Consider the following 25,418-nt stretch of genomic DNA (forward strand, 5'->3'; position numbering starts at 1 on the left):
ATTTCAAAAACTTTTAAAAGTCACAATGAGTCAAAGGGTTTGAGGAGACGCTGAGGTTAAGGAAAAACACACTGTTGGGGTTGTATTTACCCAAAACCAATATGGAGCTCAATTCACACAAGATTTAGAAAAGCACACTGCAGGCTAGAGGAAATTCGGCCTGGGTGTTAAATCCAAACCCTTGGAAAATGCAAATAAATCACTTTGTCCAGGACAATGTAGACATGTGTTAAAGTGTACAGTTTGTGCACTGATACAAATCAAGTGCTGTGAAACCAGAACAAAGTTGAAAATATGGGAACAATAAGAAAAATACGACCCAAAGGGGCAGAGTAGCAAAAGGCAGCCCATGGTCCATTGCTGGAACTTTGCTATGGGGCAAATGCAGGAGGCTGTGGGTCTCACCAAACCCAGATGGTATGCAAAATAAATGAGTAAGTGCTGAGTATTTATCAAGCAGCATGATCATTCCAGAAATTCAGAAAATATGCAACATAACAAGAGCTATTCAAATAACCCCAACCTTGTTTTGAAGTGAGGCAGTAAAGAAGTTCGCATTGATTAAAAACTAAAATGCAATCTTGGTGCCTTTGATTTGCTTTGCAAAACAAAAATGAGTTCTCAATATCCATACGTGGTGACAGAAAGCAAAACTTTCTTGAATTTCACACAAAGTAGATGGGGTTTTCAATGTACTGTCCACTCCATGCCAGACTCCACATGATGTTTATCTGGCTTACCAAGAAAAACAGTAAGAATACATTAGGAACACAGAAATATAGGTGTTAAATTCATACCATGAATTCATACCATTCCTTAAGGGAGTTCAGATATATATATTTTTTTAGTTTGATCATATCATATTTGGGGGGGAAATATTTAAATTGATGTGGAACTTACCACAATTATCTAAAGAATGAAGACTTTTTATATTTTAGGCAGAAAATTGTTCTTTAAAAACTCTTTCCAGATCCATTCACAAAGTTCTTTCATTGTTTATAATGTTTGCATACCTATTTAGGCTCTTTTGAAAAATGACCACTACCTCTATTCCTCCCTCAAAATAATATGTGAAAGAAAGCCAAGAAAACCTTGAGGAAAAAACTGTCTCCTGAGAATCCCAGGGGTTGTGTCATTTTTCATATGCTACCCACCACTTTCCAATAACATATAGGTAGGAAACTACTGTCATCATAAATTGGGTCATGCATCTCAATCAACCACCACCTAAAAAAAGCTATGGGATTAGAAGGAAAGCAGCAATAAGAAATTCTTACACCCTACTGATTTTGTAATAAAAAGTGTACCTCTGTACCACTGAAACAGATCTAAACTACTCACCCAACTAAAAAACACAGCTTTCCTATAACCATGGAGAGATGTCACAGGCCTATGACATCCAACAGCCAGGAGGCACCTACGTTATAAGTCTTTGCAGACAGATCCAAAACTTTCTTCTGGTGTTACTTAGAGGAAAAGCACTTTGCCTAAACTCTCTTTAGTCTTGGCTGCCTCATCTGTGACACATGGGTGAGCATGTCTATCTTAGCTCTTAGATACTCAAGGCAGCTAATATATGGTGAACACTCAAAATTTCACACATGTGCATCTTGGTGGGAGATTTGGATTTAGCCTCTCAGAACATAACTAGAGCATTTTTACCAAGGTAGATTTATCTTCAAATAGAGTTAAGCTAGTTATTGACTCACCTATAGGAAGATTGTTTTTATTTTTGTTTTTAAATATATCTACTGGATCAACTGCTGCCTCTCTCAACCAAATCATTTTAAATAAGGACTTCAGAGTTAGGGTTAAGGTAATCTTTATTTATTTATTTTTAATTTCCACAGAAGATTCTCTATAATGTACTATTCAAACTTCCCAGTCTTTAGTAGCCTGAGGCATGAAAGGTACTTGATTTTAAAGGTTATGGAGATGTGAAAGCAGGAAATGAAAAAAGAAAAAAGAAACAAAAATGGAGAAAAGAAAAAGGAAAAAAAAGAGTCTTGAAGGAAAATTGAACAATTTTTTATGTTGGAGGTCAATATCTTCTCTGCCTCCCTTCTCTTCTGATAGGTGGGGTTGTCTGGAGTTTGCTGGTAACTCTTCCCTTAGGATGATGACAGTTACTAAAGTAGGAGGATTAGACATGGAGGTGGGACTCCTGGAGACAGGGTCTAGCAATTGCCAGTCCCTGGAAGACTGTACCCCAGGAGTCTCCTTTGGGTTCCACTCGTGTGACACAGGAGCCTGGTCTTTAGCCTCTTCCCTCACTTTTGAACCCCACAATTTCTGGTCTATAATTTAGTCTCTAAATTATATCTGTCCTGCCCTTGCCTTTTTGATTTCCAAATCAGGAACTTCTCTCTCCAGAGGTCCTGAGGACTGAGAATCGGGACCTCTGTGCCTATCTCAGAAAACTGTTCTGTATTGGGCAAATCAGGACCAGGCATTGAAAGCTGTGGGTCAGCTGCATATCTGCAGGCACTGGGCTAGTTGGTGGCTAGGAGATGGTTGGGAGACTGGGGATTGAGGGACTGACGGGCCCTGTTGATTGCCAAACCATCAGAACCAGGTGCTAGGTGGAGTCATGGACCAGGCTGATGTCGGGTCCCAACAAGTGATCTCAAGTTGTCTGGGGGATCCTGTGGGTACCAGCTGGTGGACTGGACAAGCCAGGATCAAGATGCCCTCACATACTTTTCCCACCTACCGACCCCTTGCAAGGCTCTCTCCTGCCTCTGCAGCAAGATAGTGGCTATTAGCACACCTAGCAGGATACCTCAGATGCAACTGAGCCTACAGGGCCCTTGATGATGATCTTTCAGGTCCTAGCTGTTTTCCCTGGATGTAAGTGGCCATGTCCCAAGTTGATGCAACAGAAGAAGCTAACCTGTAGGTACTGATAATGAGCTTCTAGTCTCCAGCAGGATATACTACCTTGCGTTCTATCAGATCATAATGACATGAAATTAGAAATAAATGTTAAAATAAAAAACAGAAACTACTCAAACACCTGCAGACTAAATAATATGCTATTGATTGATGCATGGATAGCAGAAGACATCAGGGAGGAGATAAAAAAAAAATCTTAGAGGTAAACAGGAATACCAATACAACATATCAAAATCTCTGGGATATTATGAAAGTAGTACTAAGAGGAAAATTCATTGCATGGAGAGCATTCAATAAAAGAATAAATAGTCAATGAATAAATGCCTTAAAGTACATCTCAAAGCCCTAGAAAAAGAAGAACAGATCAATACCAAAAGTAGTAGAGACAGGAAATAATTAAAATCAAAGCTGAAATCAATGAAATTGAAACAAAAGAAACAATACAAAAAAATGGCAAAACAAAAAGTTGGTTCATTGAAAAAATAAAATTGATAAAACCTTAGCCACACTAATGAAGAGAAGGAGAGAGAAAACTCAAATTACTAAAATTCATGATGAAAAAGGAAATATCAAAATGGACACTACTGAAATACAAAACATAATAAGAAGCTATTTTGAAAATCTATACTCTAACGAAATAGAAAATCTTGAAAACATCAACAAATTTCTAGAGACATATAATCCACCCAAACTGAATCAGGAGGACAAACACAATTTAAACAGATCAATTTCAAGTAATGAAATAGAAGACACCATCAAAAACTTACCAACCAAGAAAAGCCCAGGACAAGATGGATTCTCAGTCAAGTTCTACAAAAGCTTCAAAGAACTAATACCAATACTCCTCAAAGTATTCCATGAAATAGAAAAGGAGGGAACCTTTCCAAACTCATTCTATGAAGGTAGTATCACCCTGATACCAAAACCAGATAAAGACACATCAAGGAAAGAAAACTTCAGACCAAAATCCCTGATGAACATAGAGGCAAAAATTCTTAACAAAATTCTGGCAAATCACACACAAAAACATATTTAAAAGATAGTGCATCATGATCAAGTGGGATTCATCCCAGGGATGCAAGGTTGGTTCAACATCTTGAAATCAATAAATGTAATTCATCACATCAATAGACTTAAAGCTAAGAATCATATGACCATTTTAAATAGATGCAGAAAAAGCATTTGATAAAATACAGCACTACTTTATGCTCAAAACAGTAGAAAAAATAGGGATAGTAGGAATATACTTCAACATTGTAAAGGTTATCTATGCTAAGCCCAAGGCCAACATCACTCTAAATGGAAAAAGCTGAGAGCATTCCCTTTAAAAACTGGAACAAGACAGGGATGCCCTCTTTCACTACTTCTATTCAACATCGTCCTTGAAACTCTAGCCAGAGCAATTAGACAAACCAAAGAAATTAAAGGAATACAAATAGTAAAAGAAGAACTCAAATATCACTATTTGCCAACACCATGATTCTATATTTACAGAATCCTGAAAATTCCACCAGAAAGATTCTAGAACTAATAGTGAATTCAGCAAAGTAGCAGGATATAAAATCAACACTCAAATCTAATGCATTTCAATTCATAAGTGATGAATTCTCTGAAAGAGAAATTAGGAAAACTATCCCATTCACAATAGTCTCAAAAAAATAAAATAAAATAGCTGGGAATCAATCTAACGAAAGAGGTGAAAGACCTCTATAATGAAAACTACAGTACACTGAAAAAAGAAATTAAAGAAAACCTTAGAAGATGGAAAGATCTCCCATGTTCTTGGATACACAGAATTAATATTGTCAAAATAGCCATACTACCAAAAGCATTGTGCAGATTCAATGCAATCCCAAATTAAATTCCAATGATATGAAAATATAGATGATGTGATAGAGAAAGCAATCATGAAATTCATTTGGAAAAATAAGAAACCCAGAATAGCCAAAGCAATTCTTAGCAGGAAGAGTGAAGCAAGAGATATCACATACCAGACCTTAAACTATACCACAGAGCAATAGTAACAAAAATGTCATGGTATTGGCACCAAAATAGGCAGGTAGACCAATGGAACAGAACAGAAGACACAGAGACAAACCCACATAAAAACAAGTATCTCATACTAGACTAAAAGGTGCCAAAAACATACAATGGAGAAAAGATAGCCTCTTCAACAAATGGTGCTGGGAAAACTGAAAATCCATATGCAATGAAATGAAATTGAACCCCTAACTCTCAACCTGCACAGAACTCAACTCAAAATGGATCAAGGTCCTAGGAATTAGAACAGAGACCCTGCACCACATAGAAGAAAAAGTAGGCGCAAATCTTCATTATGTCGGCTTAGGACCAGACTTCTTTAACAAGACTCCCAAAGCACAAGAAATAAAAACAAGAATCAAGAAATGAGACGAATTCAAACTAAAAAGCTTCTTCTCAGCAAATGAAACAATCAATAATGTGAAGAAAGAGTCTATGACTGGGAGAAAATCTTTACCACACACACTTCAAATAAAGCACTAATCTCCATAATTTATCAAGAATATAAGTAACAATAAATGTTGGTGAGGATGTGAGGAAAAAGTTCACTCATACATTTCTGATGGGACTGAAAATTGGTGCAATCACTCTGGAGAGCAGTATGAAGATTCCTTAGAAAACTTGGAATAGAACCACCATTTGAGCCAGCTATCCCACTCCTTGGTCTATACCCTAAGGACTTAAAATCAGCATACTATAGTGACTCAGTCACACTAATGTTTATAGCAGTTCAATTCACAATAGTTAGATTGTGGAACCAACCTAGATACCCTTCAATAGATGAATGGATAAAGAAACTGTGGTATATATGCATAATGGAATATTTCTCAGTCATAAAGAAGAATAAAATAATGGCATTTGCAGGTAAATGGATGGAATTGGAGAATATCATGCTAAGTGAGATAAGCCAATCCCAAAAAAACCAAAGGTCAAATGCTTTCTCTGATAAGTGGATGGTAACACATAATGGGGGAGGGGTACTGACGGGTAAAGTGAAGAATGGAGGAACTTTGGATTGTGTAAAGGGAAATGAGGGGAGGAGAGGGAGGGAGGGGGAAGGAAAGACAGTGGAATGAGACAAACATAATTACCCTATGTACATGTATGATTACATGAATGGTGTAACTCTACATCATGTTCAACCAGAGAAATGAGAAGTTTTACTCTGTGTACAATGAATCAAAATGCATTCTGTCATGCATAACTACATAGAACAAACAATAAAAATAACAATAAAATAAAATAAAATAAACACCTGAAGAAATACTCCAGGATCCTTAATCTCACAGTATCTACTGTCAAAGACTTCTTGAGGGAGATGCAGAAGAAGGAATACTGTATGTGATGATACAGGGGGCTGAAATAGCACAGCTGGTTCAGAGAACTACAAAGGAACTACAATTGACAAATGCAGTTTCTTCAGTGGAGGAGAGGAAATAACCCATTTCCCAGTTATTAGATAATATCAGAAATAGCCCAACATTTATAAAAGACTTTTCCTTTAAGAATAGGTTAATTATTTAGACTGAACTCCTGGGCTATGACCATATGTGGTATAGTCAGAACAGGTAGGGAAAGAGACAGTACTTAAGTACTCTGACCTCATTCTCCTTCCTCAGCTTGATCTCCCACCAGAATCTCCAAATAGGTGAATTCAACTGCAAGACAGAGGGTAAGGGAGCCTGCTGAGCAGTACAGAGGCCAGCCCACCAAGGTAGAAAGCAGGCTGGGGAGAAATGGAGAGTTAATCTGAAGGTTCCCAGCACAGCCTGGGAAATGCTGCATGAATGAAGGTTTGTATTTTACCACTTCATGTTTGAATCTTAGGGTAACACCATTATCTGCATTAAATATGAATTGTTCCCACAACATTCAGAAGACAAGTTATGTACTTAATAAATTTCCTTTGATAAAAGTTTAATTTACAGCATTAAAATACAGTCCTACTAAAGCATTTAAATGACAAATTAAACAAATGTGATCCAGGAACCCAAGTTTTTAAAAAGTATATTAACTTTATACAGAAATAGAGTTATAGAACATTAAAAAAAAATAGTATGAACTTCAGGCCAGTGGTTCCCAGTCTGACTCTGCATCAAAATCACCTGAAGAACATTTTAAAATATAAGTTACTGGATCCAGTCAACTCTACTTCATTGGCTCTGATTTTTCAGGGGAGGGGCACTGGAATTTATGAAGCACGGATTTTGAAATTTATGTTTGTTTTTAAATTTACCTTTCAAATTGAATATCTTATGCACAAGGCCCTGGGTTCAATTCCTGGCACCACCTCCCCGCAAAAAAAAATTAAATATCTTGGTTCTTTTAAATAAGTTTTTCTTTTTGCCTATTTGCTTCTGCTGTTTTAATTAAGTATTAGTCTGACACAATTTGTTACTCAAATTTATAGAACCATTAATAAACATATACATTTAATAAAAGAATTCTTAATGTGAGCATAATTTTTGAGATTATTTGTCTTTTATATAATCCAAGCAGACTTTAATATCTTTTTTAACAGCTTTACTAAGGCATAATTACATAGAATAAGCTGAATGTCAATATATGTGTTTATTTTATTTTGAAAAAAAAATCCTTTGAGTATCCAGGCAAAAATCTGAATGACATAATGGAAATAAAATTGAATTGCTATTAGCTTTTCAATGGCAATGCTTTATGTCCTATGAAACTGAAGTCACATATTTAAGATGCTCAAGGAAATGAAATACGATCCAAGGATTTTGTATAAATTCTAACTGACTCTAGTATGAAAGCCACCAACATGCTGTTATGGACATGTAAGAATTCAGTAACTATTACTTCCATGAGCTCTTCCATAGGAATCTATTTTCAAATTTCATGCAGCCAAAATGACTAGAGGAATATCGATTTGTGATAAACATTAAATACAGTTGTTTTTAGAATTAAGACCAAATAAGGGTTAAAAGGGAAAGTTAAGAGGGAAAGGCAAATGGTATGTAGTGGGTATATACTCTGACAGAGTACACACAGTACAACTATATCTTTATATAAAAATATTATCAACATTTCATTATCATTTTATGGAAGCATCCAATTTGTGAACTTAGATACCATTTCCCACTATAAGATACAAGGATTATTGTATAAATGGCTGATTCTACATTTAGGGAAAATGTGCAAAACAAAGTCTGAAATATTTTGTCATGCCAAAAAACAAGAAAGCTATCAAATGCTCAGGGTCATATCAAAGGATTCATAAGTCAACTGAAGAGGTTCATATTAGTCAAAGATAATTTGAGCATTCACAAAAAATAACAGCTATAATAGACTGAAGTACTTCATATATTTAAGTCCATGAATTAACAATACTTTTTAAAAAGTCATCTTAGAATGCTAAGTGTGATAGTTTGAAGATTGCCACAAATTCCTTTTCCACGTCTCCCACTGAGCGGTGAAATCTATTTTCATTGATATGGGCTAGTTTTATATTGCTTGAGTAGAAAGTAGTGGAAGGAATATTCTTAAAATAACTTCAAAGTCTAAGTCATAATGACCCTTAAAATGTCCATCTGGTTCCCTTGGAATGCTCTCTCTGGAGATCTGAGATGCCCTTATCAACCATCTAGCTGAGTAATATTCCATTGTGTATATATACCATATTTTCTTTATCCATTCATCTGTTGAAGGGCACCTCGTTTGGCTCCATAGATTGGCTACTATGAATTGAGCAGCTATAAACCTTGATGTGGCTGAGTCACTGAAGTATGCTGATTTTAAGTGCTTTGGGTATAAGCCAAGTTTTCTAAGGAATCTCCATACTTCTTCCCACCAGCAATGTATGAGTGAACTTTTTTCCCACAGCCTCACCAACATTTATTGTTACTTTTATTCTTGATAATTTCCATTCTGACTGGAGTAAGATGAAATCTCAATGTAGTTTTAATTTGCATTTCTCTAATTGCTAGAGATGTTGAACATTTTTTTCACATATTTGTTGACCATTTGTATTTCTTCTTCTATGAAGTGGTACATATACACAATGGAATAGTCATAAAGAAGAATGAAATTATTGCATTTGCCAGTAAATGGATGGAACTGGAGAATATCATGCTAAGTGAAATAAACCAGTCCCAAAAAACCAAAGGCAAAATGTTCTCTCTCATATATGGATGCTAACCCACAACAAGGGAGGGTAGATGGGAATTATAGAAGTTCATTAGATTAGATAAAGGTGAATGAAGGGAAGGGAGGAGGGATGGAATAGGAAAGATGGTAGAATGAATCAGACATAACTTTCCTATGCTCATATATCAGTACACAACCAGTGTAACTCCATATCATGTACAACCACAAGAATGGGATCAAAATTGGAATGGGTTGCACTTCATATATGCATAATATGTCAAAATATACCCCTACCATCATGTATATCTAAAAACAACAAATTTTAAAAATCTTTGGAATTTTTGATATAGAAAATCTTTTTATAAAATCATATTTCTCCTTACAAACTGATCTCTTTTTTTCCTTCTGTTATTGCACAAGTCACGTTTTCCAAGATGATTTTTAATACATGTGATCTGAGGTAATATCCATGCCTTATTGTTGATAGTTCAAGAAAATATCCAGTTTCTCAACATTACATGTGAGGTCAATTGTATGATTTTTTTTTTTCACAAAGTCACTTAGAAAGTTGTGGAAATGCCTGTCTATTCCTAATTTGCTGAGAGTTATTATCATAAGTGTGTGTTGGATTTCCTTTAATGTTTTTTTCTGAATCAATTTATAAGAACATATGGTTTTTCTCTATAATCAGTTTATGTGGTAGATTACATTGATTGGTTTTAGAATGTTAAACCAACCTTGAAAATCTCTATCTAATCACCTTGGTGCACAAAATATTATTGTTCTTATATAGTAGTAGATTTAATTTAGTAATATTTTGTTGAAGAGTTTGTACCTATATGCATAAGAGATATTGCTCTTAATGTTTCATATTGCAAACTTCATGTGATTTTGGTATTCACAGAATACTGAATGCATAGAGTGTATTAGGGAATGCCACTTTTGCTTTTTTATTCTGGAAGAGTATATTTTTATTGTTTGTTCTATTTAGTTATACGTGACAGCAGAATGCATTTCGATTCATTATACACAAATGGAGTACAACTTTTCATTTCTCTGGTTGTACAGGATGTAGAGTCACATCATTTGTGTAATCATATATGTACGTAGGATAATTATATTTGTCTCGTTTCACCATCTTTCCTTCCCCCTGCCTCCTCCTCTTCCCTCATTTCCCTTTACACAATCCAAAGTTCCTCCATTCTTCCCTTATCCCCTCCCCACAATCCCATTATCATCAGCATCCACTTATCAGAGAAAATATTTGGCCTTTGGGTCTTTGGTTTTTGGGATTGGCTCATTTCACTTAGCATGATATTCTCTAGAAGTATTTTTAAATAATTTATATTATGCATTATTGAAGTGCTTGTTAGAATTCCATAGTTTAAAAAACTAGCTGACAATTCCAGCTAAGCCTAGTCTTTCAATCATACTCACCAATTTACATCCCAGTAAATCCATCTTGGATCTTTCAAACCAGCTCATATATAACTGACTACCAGAAACTGACCACAGTTGATGCCACACGGAACAACAGAATCACCCACCTGAGTTCTGCCTAAATTTATGATCCACAAAATCATGTGAATCATGTGATATAATAAAATGTTTTATCATAAGCCATAATGTTTTAGAGTGAATTGTTAAATACAAATAGAAAACTGGAATGAAATTTTGTACCTGAAAATAGAGTTCTACGGTAATAATAACCTGAAATATGGGCATTGGCTTTGGGACTAGGTGGTGGGCAAAAGTCAAAAGAGCCTTAAGCAGGCTGGTAGTAACAGCTGATAGTGACTCCCCTCCAGGGAGGCTGCTGGTGAGGACTTGAGGAATAGTGAAGAAAATGCTAATGGAGGTTGGAAAAAGAAAGAAATCCTTATGTGGTAGTGGCAAATTTAAGAAGGCTGCGGCCTTCAGTATTTTGGAAAATAGAAATTAACTTAAAAATAGAACTGTTCTTTTTTTCCCACAGAATTTATAGTGAATAATAACATGTAGGACTTTCTGGGTTTAAATAAAGCTATTTCTCATCTCCAATATCCTCTAGCAAAATATTTACAGTAATAAATGGCTGTGGGAAAAAGATCAATCCACAGTCCTACAAGCAAAGCATGGCTTCAGAGAAAAGATTTCAAGTGTGGCTCCAAAACCCTTTGATGAGAACCTTAAAACAAAATAAGTATGTGTTTAATAGAGTTTCTCAGAATCACACGGGTTACAATTTCTAGACCTCTCTGCTAGACAAGCAGGCCTCCAAGAAACTTAAAGGTGTGCCCTTTCAAGTAGATAATAGGCTTATAAAATTCTTAAAGTCATTGCCACAGCACCCAGACATTCAACTCAAAGTTGAAAGTACATGTTTTAGGAATGAAATGTGTATATGGCTTTTGTCTAATGAGTTAGATTTATAATTTGATACACAGGAAACCCACAAAATGGTTAAAGAAAATGACATCGACTTGTACCAAAAGTCAAAATGATAACCCCATAGGAAAAGAGGAATTTTGGGTTCCTAAACTTCTGAAGGAAAATTGACTGGGAAGATCATTCCATTGTAAACCCAGAAAGGAAAAGGAAACATTTCCAGGGAATGGAAGTGAGCCCTAATCAAATAATTGATGACATTTTGCCAGCTAGAATTCAGAATTGCTATAGATGTTCATAGCTATGTGCCTCCTGTTTACCCCTTTGTGACTGGGAATGTCTATTATGGAAATCTTAAACTTTTGTCACCACTATATGTTAAGTGTTTAGCAGGTGGGTGGGAAGGAAGAATAGATAAACTTGTCTCTAATTCACAAGCCTTCAAATTGAAAAAAACTACAGTAGGGAAATGCTACACCTGAGAAATTACACCCAAACAATTTCATTCACATGTGGAACTGATTCAAATAATAAATATTACACTTCAAACAGATGCCATAATGAGGTAAGATGGGGGTGTGAACTGGGAAGAAGATAAGTGTATTTTGCACTTGGTAGGGAATGTAAATAGTTTGTAAGAATAGGGCATCCTGAAGCAGATTATTTGTGGCCACAAATCTACACTGCTTCTCCCATAAAAATGTGGAATCTCATTTCCTTTCCCTTGAATTTGGGCTACATTTAGTGGCTTGACTGGCTGAAGAACATAAAAATGATATCTTAGAAGTTATGACTTAGAAGTCTTGCAGCAACAACCCATACCTCTTAAAATTCTTCCTGATAGGCCTGAACTGCCATACATGGAAATCCAACTACCCTTCCTTCCTGAAGAAGGAAGATGCAGGCTCTATAAGTGACAGTTCTAGAGCCTGCTGTTTTCATTCAACCACCCCAGGAAGATGCCAGAAATGTGAGTGATCAACCAGAATTTCAAATGAAAAAAAAAAAAAAAAAAAAGTTTCCTATCTCACTCTGTTCTTTAAAAGTTTAGGTAATAGCCCAATGAAGACACTATGATATATCAAACATATTGTCAATTTCACAAAATAATGTGCCCAGTCTCTATAATCCCCAAAATGACACAAATATGCCAGGGGTGGTGGCTTATTCCTGTCATCCAAAAGGCTTGGAAAGTTGAGACAGGAGGATTGTGAATTCAAAGCCAACCTCAGCAAAAGCAAGGTGCTAAGGAACTCATGACCCTGTAGCTAAATAAAACACAAAATAGGATTGGGGATGTGGTTTAGTGGTCTAGTGCCCAAGTTCAATCCCCGATAACCTCCCCAAATGGTACACACATCTCCATAATTTACATATTCTCCAGATCTATGAAATGACTCACATGCTTTTCTACCAGGTACACACATGGTGATCCTACCACACTGTATTCTAGCCTCCCTGACTGTGCACTAAACTCCAACTACACATAGACTTGGAGTCTGTAGCCAAGTCAACACTGAAAGATAATTTATTTTCACATAAGAAGGGCAAGCAAGCTTTCATCCAAATTCATCACACCTTTCCAAGATATCATGCTTTTTTCTCTCACACAAGCTTCAAAAAATCTGTATCTGGACATCATATTGATTTTCACCCTGGATCTATAAAGATTAGTGAAACACTTCAAAATACTCTCATGCCCCTCCTTAAAATCATTAAATAAATTAACAAAGAGAATTGAAGAAGGAGATTTTTATTTTTTTAAACATCTCAAGAGAAAAATCAAAGACCATTTTAGATATAATTTCACAATTTTTTAAAATTTGAGATTTAATGTAAATCCTCTCCTCAAATTTTTACCATTTTATCTAAAGGAATTAGTACCATTTTCTTCCCTTTGGATTTAGAACTTTCAAATATGTGTACAAGGCTGCAATAACCTCTCTTTAGTCATGGTTTCCCTAACTATTTTGTTTTTGCAATCTTTTTAATTTTTATTTGTTCTTTTTAGTTATATATGACAGTAGAACCTATTTTGATTTATTTATACAAACATGGAATATATCTTATTCTAATTAGAATCTCAGTCTTGTGGATATATATGATGTTGAGATTCACTGTGGTATATTCATTTAGTACATAGGAAAGTTATGTCTGATTCATTCCACTCTGTTTCCTATTCTTATCCCCCCTCCCTTCCCTTCAGATCCCTTTGTCTAATCCACTGAACTTCTATTCTTACCTCCCATGAACCCCCACTTATTGTGATTAACATTCACATATCAGAGAGAACATTAAACTTTTGTTTTTTGGGATTGGTTTATTTCACTTAGCATGATAGTCTCCAGATCCATCCATTTACCCACAAATATCATAAAGTCATTCTTCTTTATGGATAAATAATATTCTATTATGTATATACCACATTTTCTTTATCCATTCATCTGTAGATGGGCATCTAGGTTGGACATTTCTCACCTCAGCCCATAATTTTAAAAAATGTTTTATTTTGCTTTCATATGTGATACAATGACAGCTGAAACCTAAAGCAATTTTCCAGGTGAGTCCTGAGTTTCTTGTAATTTTCATAGTAGTCCTCCCCCACAGCCAAACAATTTTATGATAAATTTAAATTGGAAAGTTTTGGCAAGCTCAGTTTACAAAAAGACAAATTTTTATAAAGGGAGGATTTTCTTCATTTCTTTTTATTTTTCTAGTTCCCTTTTCATATCCTCAGTCAAAAAGTTACTGAATCTGAAAATTGTATGAAATTCTCTCAGTTTTCATACAAATAAAAGTTTTCCTTTGGAAATGTAGTTTATTCTAGGTTATTTAGCTCTGTCATATAGTGTATGTCTCCTTTAGGCATTTTGAGTGCATTTCCATTTTAACAATATATGCATATTAAATCTGTAACACATCTTAGTTAACATGTAAAACCCTAATAACAGCTAATTCACAATAAGTGGGGGGCTGTTAGGGAAGAATAGAGTTACTTTAGGTAGAGGGGAGTGAAAGGAGAGGAACAAGTGTGAGGGTAGGAAGTATAGTAGAGTGAAACAGACATTATTACCTTATGTACATATATGACTGCATGACCGATGTGATCCTACAATGTGTACAATCAGAAAAGTGGGAAATTATACTCCATTTATGTATGATTTATCGAAATGCATAAATGCATTCTACTGTCATGTATAACTAATTAGAACAAATTAAAAAACCCTAAAAACAAACAGATCACGTATATGATCCATCATCCCAAACCTTACAGTATCTAGAATTTTTGGCATCTGAACAGTTTTCTACCCATGTAGCAATAATCATACCTATGCAATTTTGAATATGGAAGGTGTTCATGAGGTACTATAGCTGGTACTTTCCCAGACTCAAATCATAATAAATATCAGTCCATTCATCTAAAACTTTCAAAACTATATTAAATAACTTGAAAAATGGAAGAAGCATATCAGAAAATTATTCTCTATACTTATTAAAATATACACACAATTCAATAAAATCCATTGAAATCAATTCAGCAAATATTTATTATGTTCTAGGAAATTAGTGAAAACATGATCTACACTGCCTAACAAAGTTCTTATAGTATCTCTTCTGCCATTAGCAAGATCCTCACTCTTGTGGCAGACTTTAAGTAGGTGAAGATACAATTCATTTGCAACTGTGTCTTAGAGCAAGTCTCCCAAATGGCTATCTTTGTTTTAATACCACTTCCAAGAAAATGAAATAATAAAACTTCAATATTTCTTTTGAGTACAGATCTTTCAGATTTGGTAATCAATTATAAAGCCTACTTTTTCTCCATGTGTTTTAATGTTCTTAGCTGTAAGATAAAGCATTCAGAACAGACAATGTCTAAGGCTTCTTTCCATTGTAGAGTATATGTATTCTGTTCTATCACTGGTAAGAAGGAACATTATGCAGACCAGAAATATGCTGCTCTGATGTGCATTATTATAATATCTGATATACTGAAGGAATTTAAATACTTTAGGTTTGAAGACCATAGCAAGATCTTTGGAAGAGCCTATGACATTTGTGGTCAAGTTTTGCCAAAGTTGACAGTTGTTTTAGGATACCAGTCTTTTCCATTCTGAAGAATATACAAACTGGCATTAGTACTTGACCTGTTCCTTACAGCCTATTTCACCTGGTAGCTTTGGATCAAATGAACATAAATGGTACCTAAATTGGTGACATTGCCCTTCTTCATCAAATTCTTCCCTCAATAAAAATTAAACATCTCCATGGAGTTTTCTGTGACTTCTCTAGATGAGGGATCTTTCTTCCTGATTGATAGTCTAACTTGAATGCGTCTATGATTACACTCATACTGTACTATATTATTTAAGCATGTTTTCATATAGTCAATCATAAGTTTCTGCAGGGTAAGGATCATGTCATGTTTACCTTTTGTCTAACACAAGGGCATACTACATTGGAGACATTTAAGTAAGAGCGATAGCTAAGATTTATAGAGCATTCAACATGTGTCAGGCACTTTATAAATATCAAGTTTCAACCCTCACACCAATTCTATGAGATACATTCTATTATTATCATCTTTTTACAGATGAGGAAACTGAGCCACAAGTCTCTGAAACTTGTCCAATGTTATGATTAGCTAGACAGTGGAGAATATAAATCCAGAGTGATAACCACTTTTGTTTATGTTACTGTGATATGCCATCCCTCAGATTATTCTCCCACTCTTTCTGAAACAAAGCATTTTGTTTCTCACCAGGGTCCCCAGATGATATATTGAGTTGTATAAAGTACAACTGGGTTTTTCACATATACCTTTAATTCCACTTAGAAATTGTTAACTGAAAACAAACAAACAAAACAAAAAAACGAGGAACAGATTTTTGGTTGTTTACCACTAGAGAAAGTGCCCACAAAGGTACGTATACAAGCATCATCTTCTACAGCAACAGTCTTCATAGACCTGACAAGCACAAACAGGATCCTGTGTGGATACCATCTGGCATCGGAGATGCCATTTCAAATACTGTTACTCAAGGTATGGTCACTAATTAAACTGGAATGGCCAGGTAAAGGCAATGGAGGAGTGAATACAGTCAAAACTAGAGGAGCATCAATCAACATTTCAAGACTTACACCTGGAGCCAACAATTAGCAAGGTCCACTTCAGCATGGTCTAAACAGCAGATACAATGGTCAAGTGATATTCAGAGAATCAGTTAACAAGATTAAAGCTTGTTAGGGAAAAAAAAGTATAAAAACCAGGATAAAAGGAGTACTGTATTTCTCTCTTAACTCTACCTTATGCCCTAAATGTTTGTGTCCTGATCACAACATCATATTTTAAAATCCTAACCCCCAATGGGATGTTATTAGAAGGTAGGGATTTTGAGAGCTAATTTAGGTCATAAGAATAAAGTTCTCATGATTAGAATAAATGTGTCTATAAAAGAGACCTCAGAGTGCACTCTAATCTTTTCTCTGGAAAAGAACACTCAACAGAACAACTACATTGGCACTCTGATCTAGCTCTCCAATCTCCAGAACTGTAAAAAATAATTTTCTGTTATTTATAAATCTCTTAGTCTATGATACTTTGTTATAGCAGCTTGAACTGACTAGGATGCTCTACTCTTAAAAATAATTATAATAATGCAACCACAGAAGAAGTAGGGAAGGCTAAAAAGTACAATGAACTAAAGGTAGAAACTAAAATATCTGCCTAGGCATTGGTTGCCAAATCTTTCAATTTTTCATGAAAAGTCAGAAATCTAGATTATAATGTAAAATATTCCAATTTTTAATATTAGCAATTAATTCCATTAAAAATCCACAATGTAAATAAATCCTAGATATGCCAAACAAAACTGCAGGTCAGATTTGGCCTATGGCCCACATATGCAACCTTGGAATAGAGGTTCCAAGTTCCCCAACATTTAGAAAGTAGAAAATAACTACATGGACAAACATGATTACTTGTGGTCAGAAATAAAAAGAGTGTAGGATTTAGGAAGCTAGACAAGGTGGGGAGAAGCAGAGATCCTGGTGGTAAAAGCAAGAGAAAACCCAGAAACCAGGAAGTTCCATGAGTCAAGATAATGGTACCAGGAATCTAAACAGAGAGTAGCCTTATCCACAAAATTCATTTGCCCAATAGAGCTAGAAACTGAAGCTGGTAGTGGGTGATAGCTAGCCCTGAACCATCTCACAAGGAAGTGAATGCAGGTGGTTGGGGGAGAAAGCCCTCTCCTGCAGGTGTGCTCTGATCCCTGCTGGGGCGGGACACACAGCTGGGATTCCAGGGAGAGTCTTAGGATAAAGGTCCCTGAACTTTCCATTCTAAATAGGAAGCACACCTCAGAGAGTAGGAGGTTAAGCCCTCCTATATTTCATAGCCTCCCTTGTCTGCCAGGGCTCGAGTGTTTCACAAATAAAGCACATTTTGCTATGACACCAACGAACAGCAACTGGTCCCAAGCAACAACATTCAGGCTGCTTCCTCAAATGTCAGTTTGCACAATCTGCTCTCTTTCTTGTAGACCACCCAGTCTTCTTATAATGACCCTACATTGTCTCATTTATTTTCTTCATGGCAGCAGAGGCCCCAATTTCCTTAGTTAAATTTCATTCTCTCCCTTATGCAACTACTGATTTATTTGTAACTCCCTGGTTTTCTATTAGTCAACCCAGGATAATTTCTTTTCCCCTTTCTAATCAGTTGAGAAATACAGTAGGATTGATACACTCTTACTTTTATACTCTATTTAGAAAAATGTGAGGAATGAAATGATAGGGAAAGAGAAAAAAATTAATCAAGTACACACAGATTTTAAGGAAAGGAAACAAAGAAGGCAGATGCCACACACACAGGTAGTTCATACTTTATATAGTGTCCTTTTCACTGAGTGAAGTAAAAAGAAATGGACAAGAAAACAATCTTAATGAATTTACCCTATCATTTGGTGCAGCCCATGTTATTGCATTATTGTAATGAAAAACACATCAGAATATGTCTAGACACATGACATACTCCTGGTAGAGAGTTCCCTGCACTTCAAAAAACTGTGGTTCAATTTCCTTCTGGGAAACGCTCCAATGGCAACATTTCAGGTTCTTGAAAGTCTCTTCAGAATGACCGCCTAAGGGGAGGCCACCTCCAAAAGTAGACTTAAAACACCAGGACACCATAAGGGCTGGCAGAGCTTTCCATGGGAAAATGGTCAGAACAGCATGCCCCCCTGTAGAAATCCCATGTACAATAATCGACTGATAGGTTCTGCTGTATGCAGAGGAGCTGTGACAGTCTAAATAAAACACTGAAAAGAACCTGTAAACAGAACAGAAGTAATAAAATACTTTGTTTTGGTGATTCTTTCATTTTAACTACATATGGATTAAACAAATCCAATTGGTATAACTTTCACCAATGTGTTGATTTAAACCAAATTCTATAGGCACTGGAAGTCAGGGAAGGAAAACTATACCATGGTACTTTACCTATTACAGGGTAAATAATGTTATGCCTGTGTTCTCACAGAAGAGTCATGAGAAGAATGACTTGTAAACTTTAGTCAACAAGCTAAGATTGTAATTCTGACTGTGCCACTCATCTCTAATCTTTAAATGCCCCAAATCAGGTAAACCACAGTCAAGATTTCACAATGGAAATGACTTATTGGAAATAGGGAATAAGAATCATGACATTAAATGTAAAAGGCAGACAATTCAAACTATAGGAGTTTGATCAATGGGTTGAAGTAACAGGTTATCTTAGCAGAGTTGGAAGATGAATTGTTTCTTGATCCCTGAATATACAGAGAAAGGTATGCTAGAATTAGATAACATTACAGTTAAGGCACAAATTGGGGAACACATTGTGGAAGGACAGCAAGCAGCAGCAATTACCACAGATTTGATCAGCAGTAACTAGAAAGGAGCAGGCAGGTGAATCAGGTTAGAAGAAGCCAAATTTCAAAGTAAAAGCAGACCTGGTTGCAGTAAAATCTCTTTCCAGAGAATTTAGCTTTCAATGCAAAGGTAACCCAAAAGAAGTTGGCCTTGCTTAAGGAGCAGCTCATGTATTGCTAGGCTCAAAACGTGCAATAACCCCACATAGCAATCATATCCTAAGAATGCAGCCAAATAAGATTTCCTAAAATAACTTCCACTTGTGATATTGAGTAGCACTGTGAAAGTTAATTCTAGGTGACTTGGTTAAAGAATACTAGAGAACTGGTAAAGCATTATTTCTAGGCACATCTGTAAAAGTGTTTCTAGAGGAGATTGATGTGTGAGTCAATGGCAGGCATCATCTAATTGACTGGGGACCTGTATAGAACAAAAAGGTAAGAAGAAAGGAGAATCCTTTCTCTCCCTCCCCCCTGGAGTTAGGGCATACGTCTTCTGCCCTTGGACATCAGAACTCCAGTTTCTCCAGCATTTGGACTCTGGGACTACTACAGTGATCTACTGTCTTTTGCCTTAGATGGAGGGTTACACCATTGGCTTTCTGATTCTGAGGTTTTCAGATTTGGACTGAACCATGCTACTTCTATCCCAGAGTCTGCAGCTTGCAGACAACCTGATGTGGGACTTTCAAAATATTAAATTTAAATTTAGCATGGGAAAATGTATTGATATTTAAAACACATTTATTCTTCAAAATAAGTACTGAGAACTCAAGAATAAAGGGCTGTGATGTATGTAACTTAAGTGTTTATATATAAACATGTACATATATGTGAACATACCTATATATTTATATATAAAATTAGAAAGATTGAGAGCAAATGATAAAACAAATTGAGTACTGATAATGGGTACATCTGGATAAAACTTTCAAACTATTCTTTGTACTGTTTTTATTTTGATAACTTACCTATAAATTTTAAATATTTGAAGTTATTTCTAAATAAAGTTTCTTTAAAAGAAAAACCTCAATGAATGGATTCACAAGCAATCTATACATAGATGGGAGAAAAGATAATATACCAGAAAATAAGGCAGAAAAAATTATGTAAAATGTAATACAGTAGGAAAAAATGGAAATATGAAAGAGAGTCTAGGATACACAGCCTAAGCAGTGAGGGTTAACATATTTAATGAGGGTTCAGGAAGAGGAGAAAAATGGGACAGAAGCAGGGACAAAATTAGAAATGACTAACAACTACAAACGACTAAAAATTTTTAGAACTGATGAAAGACACCTCACAAATTCATGAATCACAATGAATCTTGAATAGGCAAATAAAATATAATGAATCTGTTTATATATCATAGTAATACTGCATTACACCAAAAGATGAAATGATAGTAGGAAGAAAAAAAGGATAGAGTATTTCCTAAAAGCATCAGTTTGATAGCTGACTTTAATAAAACCAAAAACAAAAACAAAAACAAAAACAAAAAAACCCACAAAAGTCAAAAGACAGTAGAATTACATATGTAATGGACTGAGAGAAAATAACTGTCAACCTAGAATTCTATACCCAGAAAAAGTATCCTGTTATAAAGATGTTTTCAGGCCACCAACAGACCCTGACTAAAGGATTTCAAAAGGATATTCTTTAAGCATAAGGAAAATGATCCCAGATGGAAGATCTGAGATACATGAAAGAATAACAAGCAAAAGACCCTTAAACAAATGAGAGGGACAACGTGAAGAAAAGCAGGGAGGTAAAAAAGAATCTGATGTATTCAAAGAATTACCAGTAGCTTGGTGTGTCCTGGTGAAGCAGAGAATTAGTCTTTCAACCTGATCAAATATAAAACCTATTGGAAAAAAAAATAAAATTAAGCATGTGTTTTGAAATGCTTGCAGATTTACTTATTTATGAATATATTACATATTTTATAAAATATACAAATGGAAAAATTTAAAGGAGTGATATTAAAAACAAAATATAAATAGAACTTTTTATACTTTCTCCCCATAGTCTAAGGGATTATATTATAAAACCAGGGATTGGGAAATGATAGTCTGCTGCCCAAATGAAGGCCACCACCTGCCCTTGTAAAGAAAGCCTTACTGAAACATGGTCATGTTCATCTGTTTATATACCAACTATGACTGCTTTCATGCTACAAAGGAGATGTAGCTGTGGCAGAGACGGATGGTACATGAAGTTTAAAATATTTTCTATCTGGTCGATTGTAGGAAAAGATTGCCAACCCCTGTTTGAACACAGTAACAGAAAAGTAAAGAGCTCATAAGGTACCACATGACGGACATGAGGACATAGGCAATAGGGGGCTTTCAGAGGATTTTAAGCAGAGGAAAGGTCATCCCTGCAGCCAAGGGGTAAATAGAGTAGAGGACAAAAGCCTGAAGAAAGGGAGACCAATTAGGAGATTTTTTTGTGACAGTGATTGAAGTGTTTTCCCTCTGTGAGAAAAGTGAAAATGAAAGTGAAAATTCATAGAGAGTGCCTTGTGATTCAGATAAAATAATGTATAATAAAATGTATTTTACATTGTAAAAGCATTATATCAATTTCAGGTCTGATGAATATACTTATAGCATATATTTATTAAATATTTTAAAGATGTATGTCTTACTACCTCAATTTCATTGTATTCTTTGCTATTAATATATTTTATAAAAGTGTATCACATAGCTATATTGAAATCATTTAGTATCAAAACTTAGGTGTGAATTAATTGTCTTAATGAATTTAAACTTATTTTAGTCATTTTTCTGGAAAAATACTGCCAGATGCTGATAATTCAATGTATTTTTCTTACTTCTTCAGTTATGAAACAATGCTCAGCTGAAGAATGTACAGTATAGGCACTGACTTATTAATAACTGATATGGACATGCCATAAAACAGACATAAAAAAATTAAAAAAAAATACTATGGCAGAAAAAGATCTGTAAACACAATCATATATTTTCTTCTAATTCTTGAGACTCCCCAAATACTATAAGCTAGGTAAAGCAATTTTTCTTAAAAAAAAAAAAACACTTAAGATACTTCTTTTATTATTATTCATGTTACTATATAATCATTTTAACTAATCTTTTTTCATAATTAGGGGTCTAGTTTCCAAGAGGACCCATATGCACCCACTATTTCATAAGATAAATTACTCTGAGCATAACTCGTATCTGGAGCAATAACGGATTATTCTCTCATAATTTTTATATGGCTCTATCCCTTTTGTATGTAAATATGGATTTATGAACATATGTAGAGATGTCCTTTAAAATATGCCAGCATATTGGTGGAGGAAAAAATAAATTATTATCATCAATAAAGATAGGAGGTGAGAAACAGGACCACATGCATCCTAATAGAGCAGCAGCCTGTTTTAATTTAAATTAGTTTCAGCCTTCTTCGTTGAAAACAGAAGTAAATCACGCAAGGAACTAATTCATACTGGGAGAGACAACAAAGAATGCCAGTAAAATTTATTTGTAAAAAAAAATTACTACAAAAATATTTCTACCACATTTCCAGTTTTGTTTTAAATGAAAGAATAGAGGCCTTTTCCAGGAACATTTTTAAAAGGATATAGCTTAAAGGAAACTTTTATTTCTGTTTTTTATATATATGGCTGGGTCTCATTTATTACACATTAATTTGCAGACAAAACCCTAGTACTCTACACAAGAAAAGGCTTGACATAAGCAACATGGTGGTCTATGAAAGAGAAGGTTACATGATCCCTAATTGTGCCAGTGTTCAACACAGCACATTGGTATTCACTCCTCTGAAAACAGAAATCACATCCTCCCAGTGTATAAGGTACATTCTTTACATAGATTGTCCACTCCAGTGCCCTAGCATTCACAGGCAGTTATTTTATTTATGCATCTTTGGAACCTGGATAATTCAATGGATTCAACTTTTTCCACATTTTGGCAATTACCTTACTAGCCTAATCGGACTCTAATACATATCCTATCCATATCTGTTCATCTTTTTTAATGGGTATACCAAGGAATATATGATGGAAGAGTAAGTCTGATTTCCTTCCAGTGTTGAGGACATCCTGTAAAATGTCATTGTTTCCCAATCTGTTATCCATGAGCTTATCTAAACTTTTAATAAATCTATTTATGTTTTCAATCTGTACCACATCCTAGGATAATACATTCCACAAGTTTCTATTCCTTGTAGATCTCATTTAAGCTTCTGAGTCTGCCAACTCCAAGTATATCAGGATTCAATAAATAAGCATAGTCTTCACAATATGATAGCTTGCATTCATATCCCTTTCTCAGCCTTTTTTCTTTGTAAATAGAGCCCCTATTTATTTCTGCTACACTCAGAAAAAAATATGAATTGATTTGCCAACTTAAGTTAATTAATCAATATTGAAGACTATTCTTTTGCTCATGTTAACCTTCTCTGGATTCTCTCACTTTAATCATATCTTCATTGAGAGCTGCTGACCAGAATTGCATACCAAGTTCCTGGTGCTGGGCATAATGAGGTACAAAGAGAGATTGTTTATTCTAAAACAATTTCTAAGCAAGCCTGGAAATGATTAAGATACTTGTGGAATCACCACATACACTAGAACCAAGAAAGGCTTTGAGTGCAGTGGTGCTTGTCAGTGAAGATAGGATACAGAGGTAAGAAACAAGTTGCCTCTGTCAGGTTCACATCTTCTTAATCCTGGGCAGCCTTCCTTGTGGGACAGGTTGCTACATGAGTTTCTCCCAGGTAAGACTTCTTCACACAAGACCTTGAAATACTGGGTTTCTTTGAAAGCAGAATTTTCAAATAATCTTGCAAGACAAGTTTAAGTACCGTCACCATGCAAAAACGAAAGGGAGAAAGATACTCTGATATTTGTCCATCTGTGTTCACATTAAGCCACATTCCAAAGTGCTTACCCATTTATAAAACATCCAGTAGATTTTCAAGGGCATAATTCCCCTGGAAAGTTAACTCATAAGATTTCTTGGCAAGTATAGAATCAAAGCAAAGATTTTTACATGGTATTGATGAAAATGGAAAAATAAACTAAATTAATCCTATAGCAGAATACAATACACATCAGTGTTATTATCTGACAACTGTGTCCATCAGATACTATTTTTCATAGATCTGGGCGGTGCTGGATAGTTATTCGTTATCAGTTTCCAATCCTGTTTTTAGTATAAACTCCAGGGACGATTCCTTTTCAATTACTTTACAGGAAAGAAGACAAATGCTTGGCTCACATGCAGCCATTTTTAGATTCTCTTGCCCATTAAAGATCTTATAAATGGAACCAGCCTGGAGCCTGAATGCAGTTTCAGAATGTTTCTTAATGCAGCATGTTTGGTAATCATTACAAATCAAGTCTAGTTGCAAAATAAAACAAAATGTATTTGGTAGATAGTCAGGTCAGAATGCAAATATGAGGTTTTAATTTCCTTGAGTTATATTCTAGTTTCAGAGATATATTATGTTATTTAAGATAGACTAAAGAAATATCTGAATTATTTATAAATTCCTTTTCATGGGTCAGTTTTCAAAGTTATACTGCATTCCCTCAATTCTGATGTGCTATCAATCATCAAGTGTACCACTGTTTCAATTTGCTGCTAAAGAATTAAAATGCTACTGGGCATGGTGGCGCCGCCTGTAATCCCAGCAACTGAGGAGGCTGAGACAGGAAGATCACAAGATCAAAGTCATCCTCAGTGAAAGCGAGGTGCTAAGCAACTCAGTGAGACCCTGTCTCTAAATAAAATACAAAATAGGGCTAGGAACATGGCTCTGTGACCGAGTGCCCCTGAGTTCAATCCCCAGTACATCCCTTCAAAAAAGTTAATCAGGTAGTATCTTACTTAAGAAAATAAGGAAACAAGAAAGAACAACCACTTCATACACACAACTTCATATACATGGACAAGTATCTTTAACTCTAGTGTATTGCCACCAATAAAAAAAATCAAGTGTGGTAAAAAGAAAAACATTGTCCCACAACAAAGAATGCTGTATCTAATGACCCTTTACTCTTCTAGGGTTGATAGTAATGTTTTCTATATTTTGGAGAAGACA

At 35.2% G+C, this 25,418-nt stretch overlaps 1 protein-coding gene across 6 annotated transcripts in view; it reads right to left on the bottom strand.

The window, feature by feature from the left end:
• Nucleotides 1-25,418, bottom strand: part of Slc25a21 (solute carrier family 25 member 21) — a 474,768-nt gene that overhangs the window by 375,578 nt on the left and 73,772 nt on the right. For 5 of the 6 annotated variants that reach the window (XM_047540312.1, XM_047540310.1, XM_047540307.1 and 2 more), the window contains exon 2: nt 21,124-21,186. The exons of the other annotated variant lie outside the window; for it this stretch is intronic. In XM_047540312.1, coding sequence (XP_047396268.1) covers nt 21,124-21,186 — 63 coding nt within the window. The remainder of the gene's footprint in view (nt 1-21,123; nt 21,187-25,418) is intronic. 6 annotated transcript variants of the gene reach the window in all.

This window comes from Sciurus carolinensis, chromosome 2 (assembly GCF_902686445.1).
Source record: "Sciurus carolinensis chromosome 2, mSciCar1.2, whole genome shotgun sequence".
NCBI classification, from domain to species: domain Eukaryota; kingdom Metazoa; phylum Chordata; class Mammalia; order Rodentia; family Sciuridae; genus Sciurus; species Sciurus carolinensis.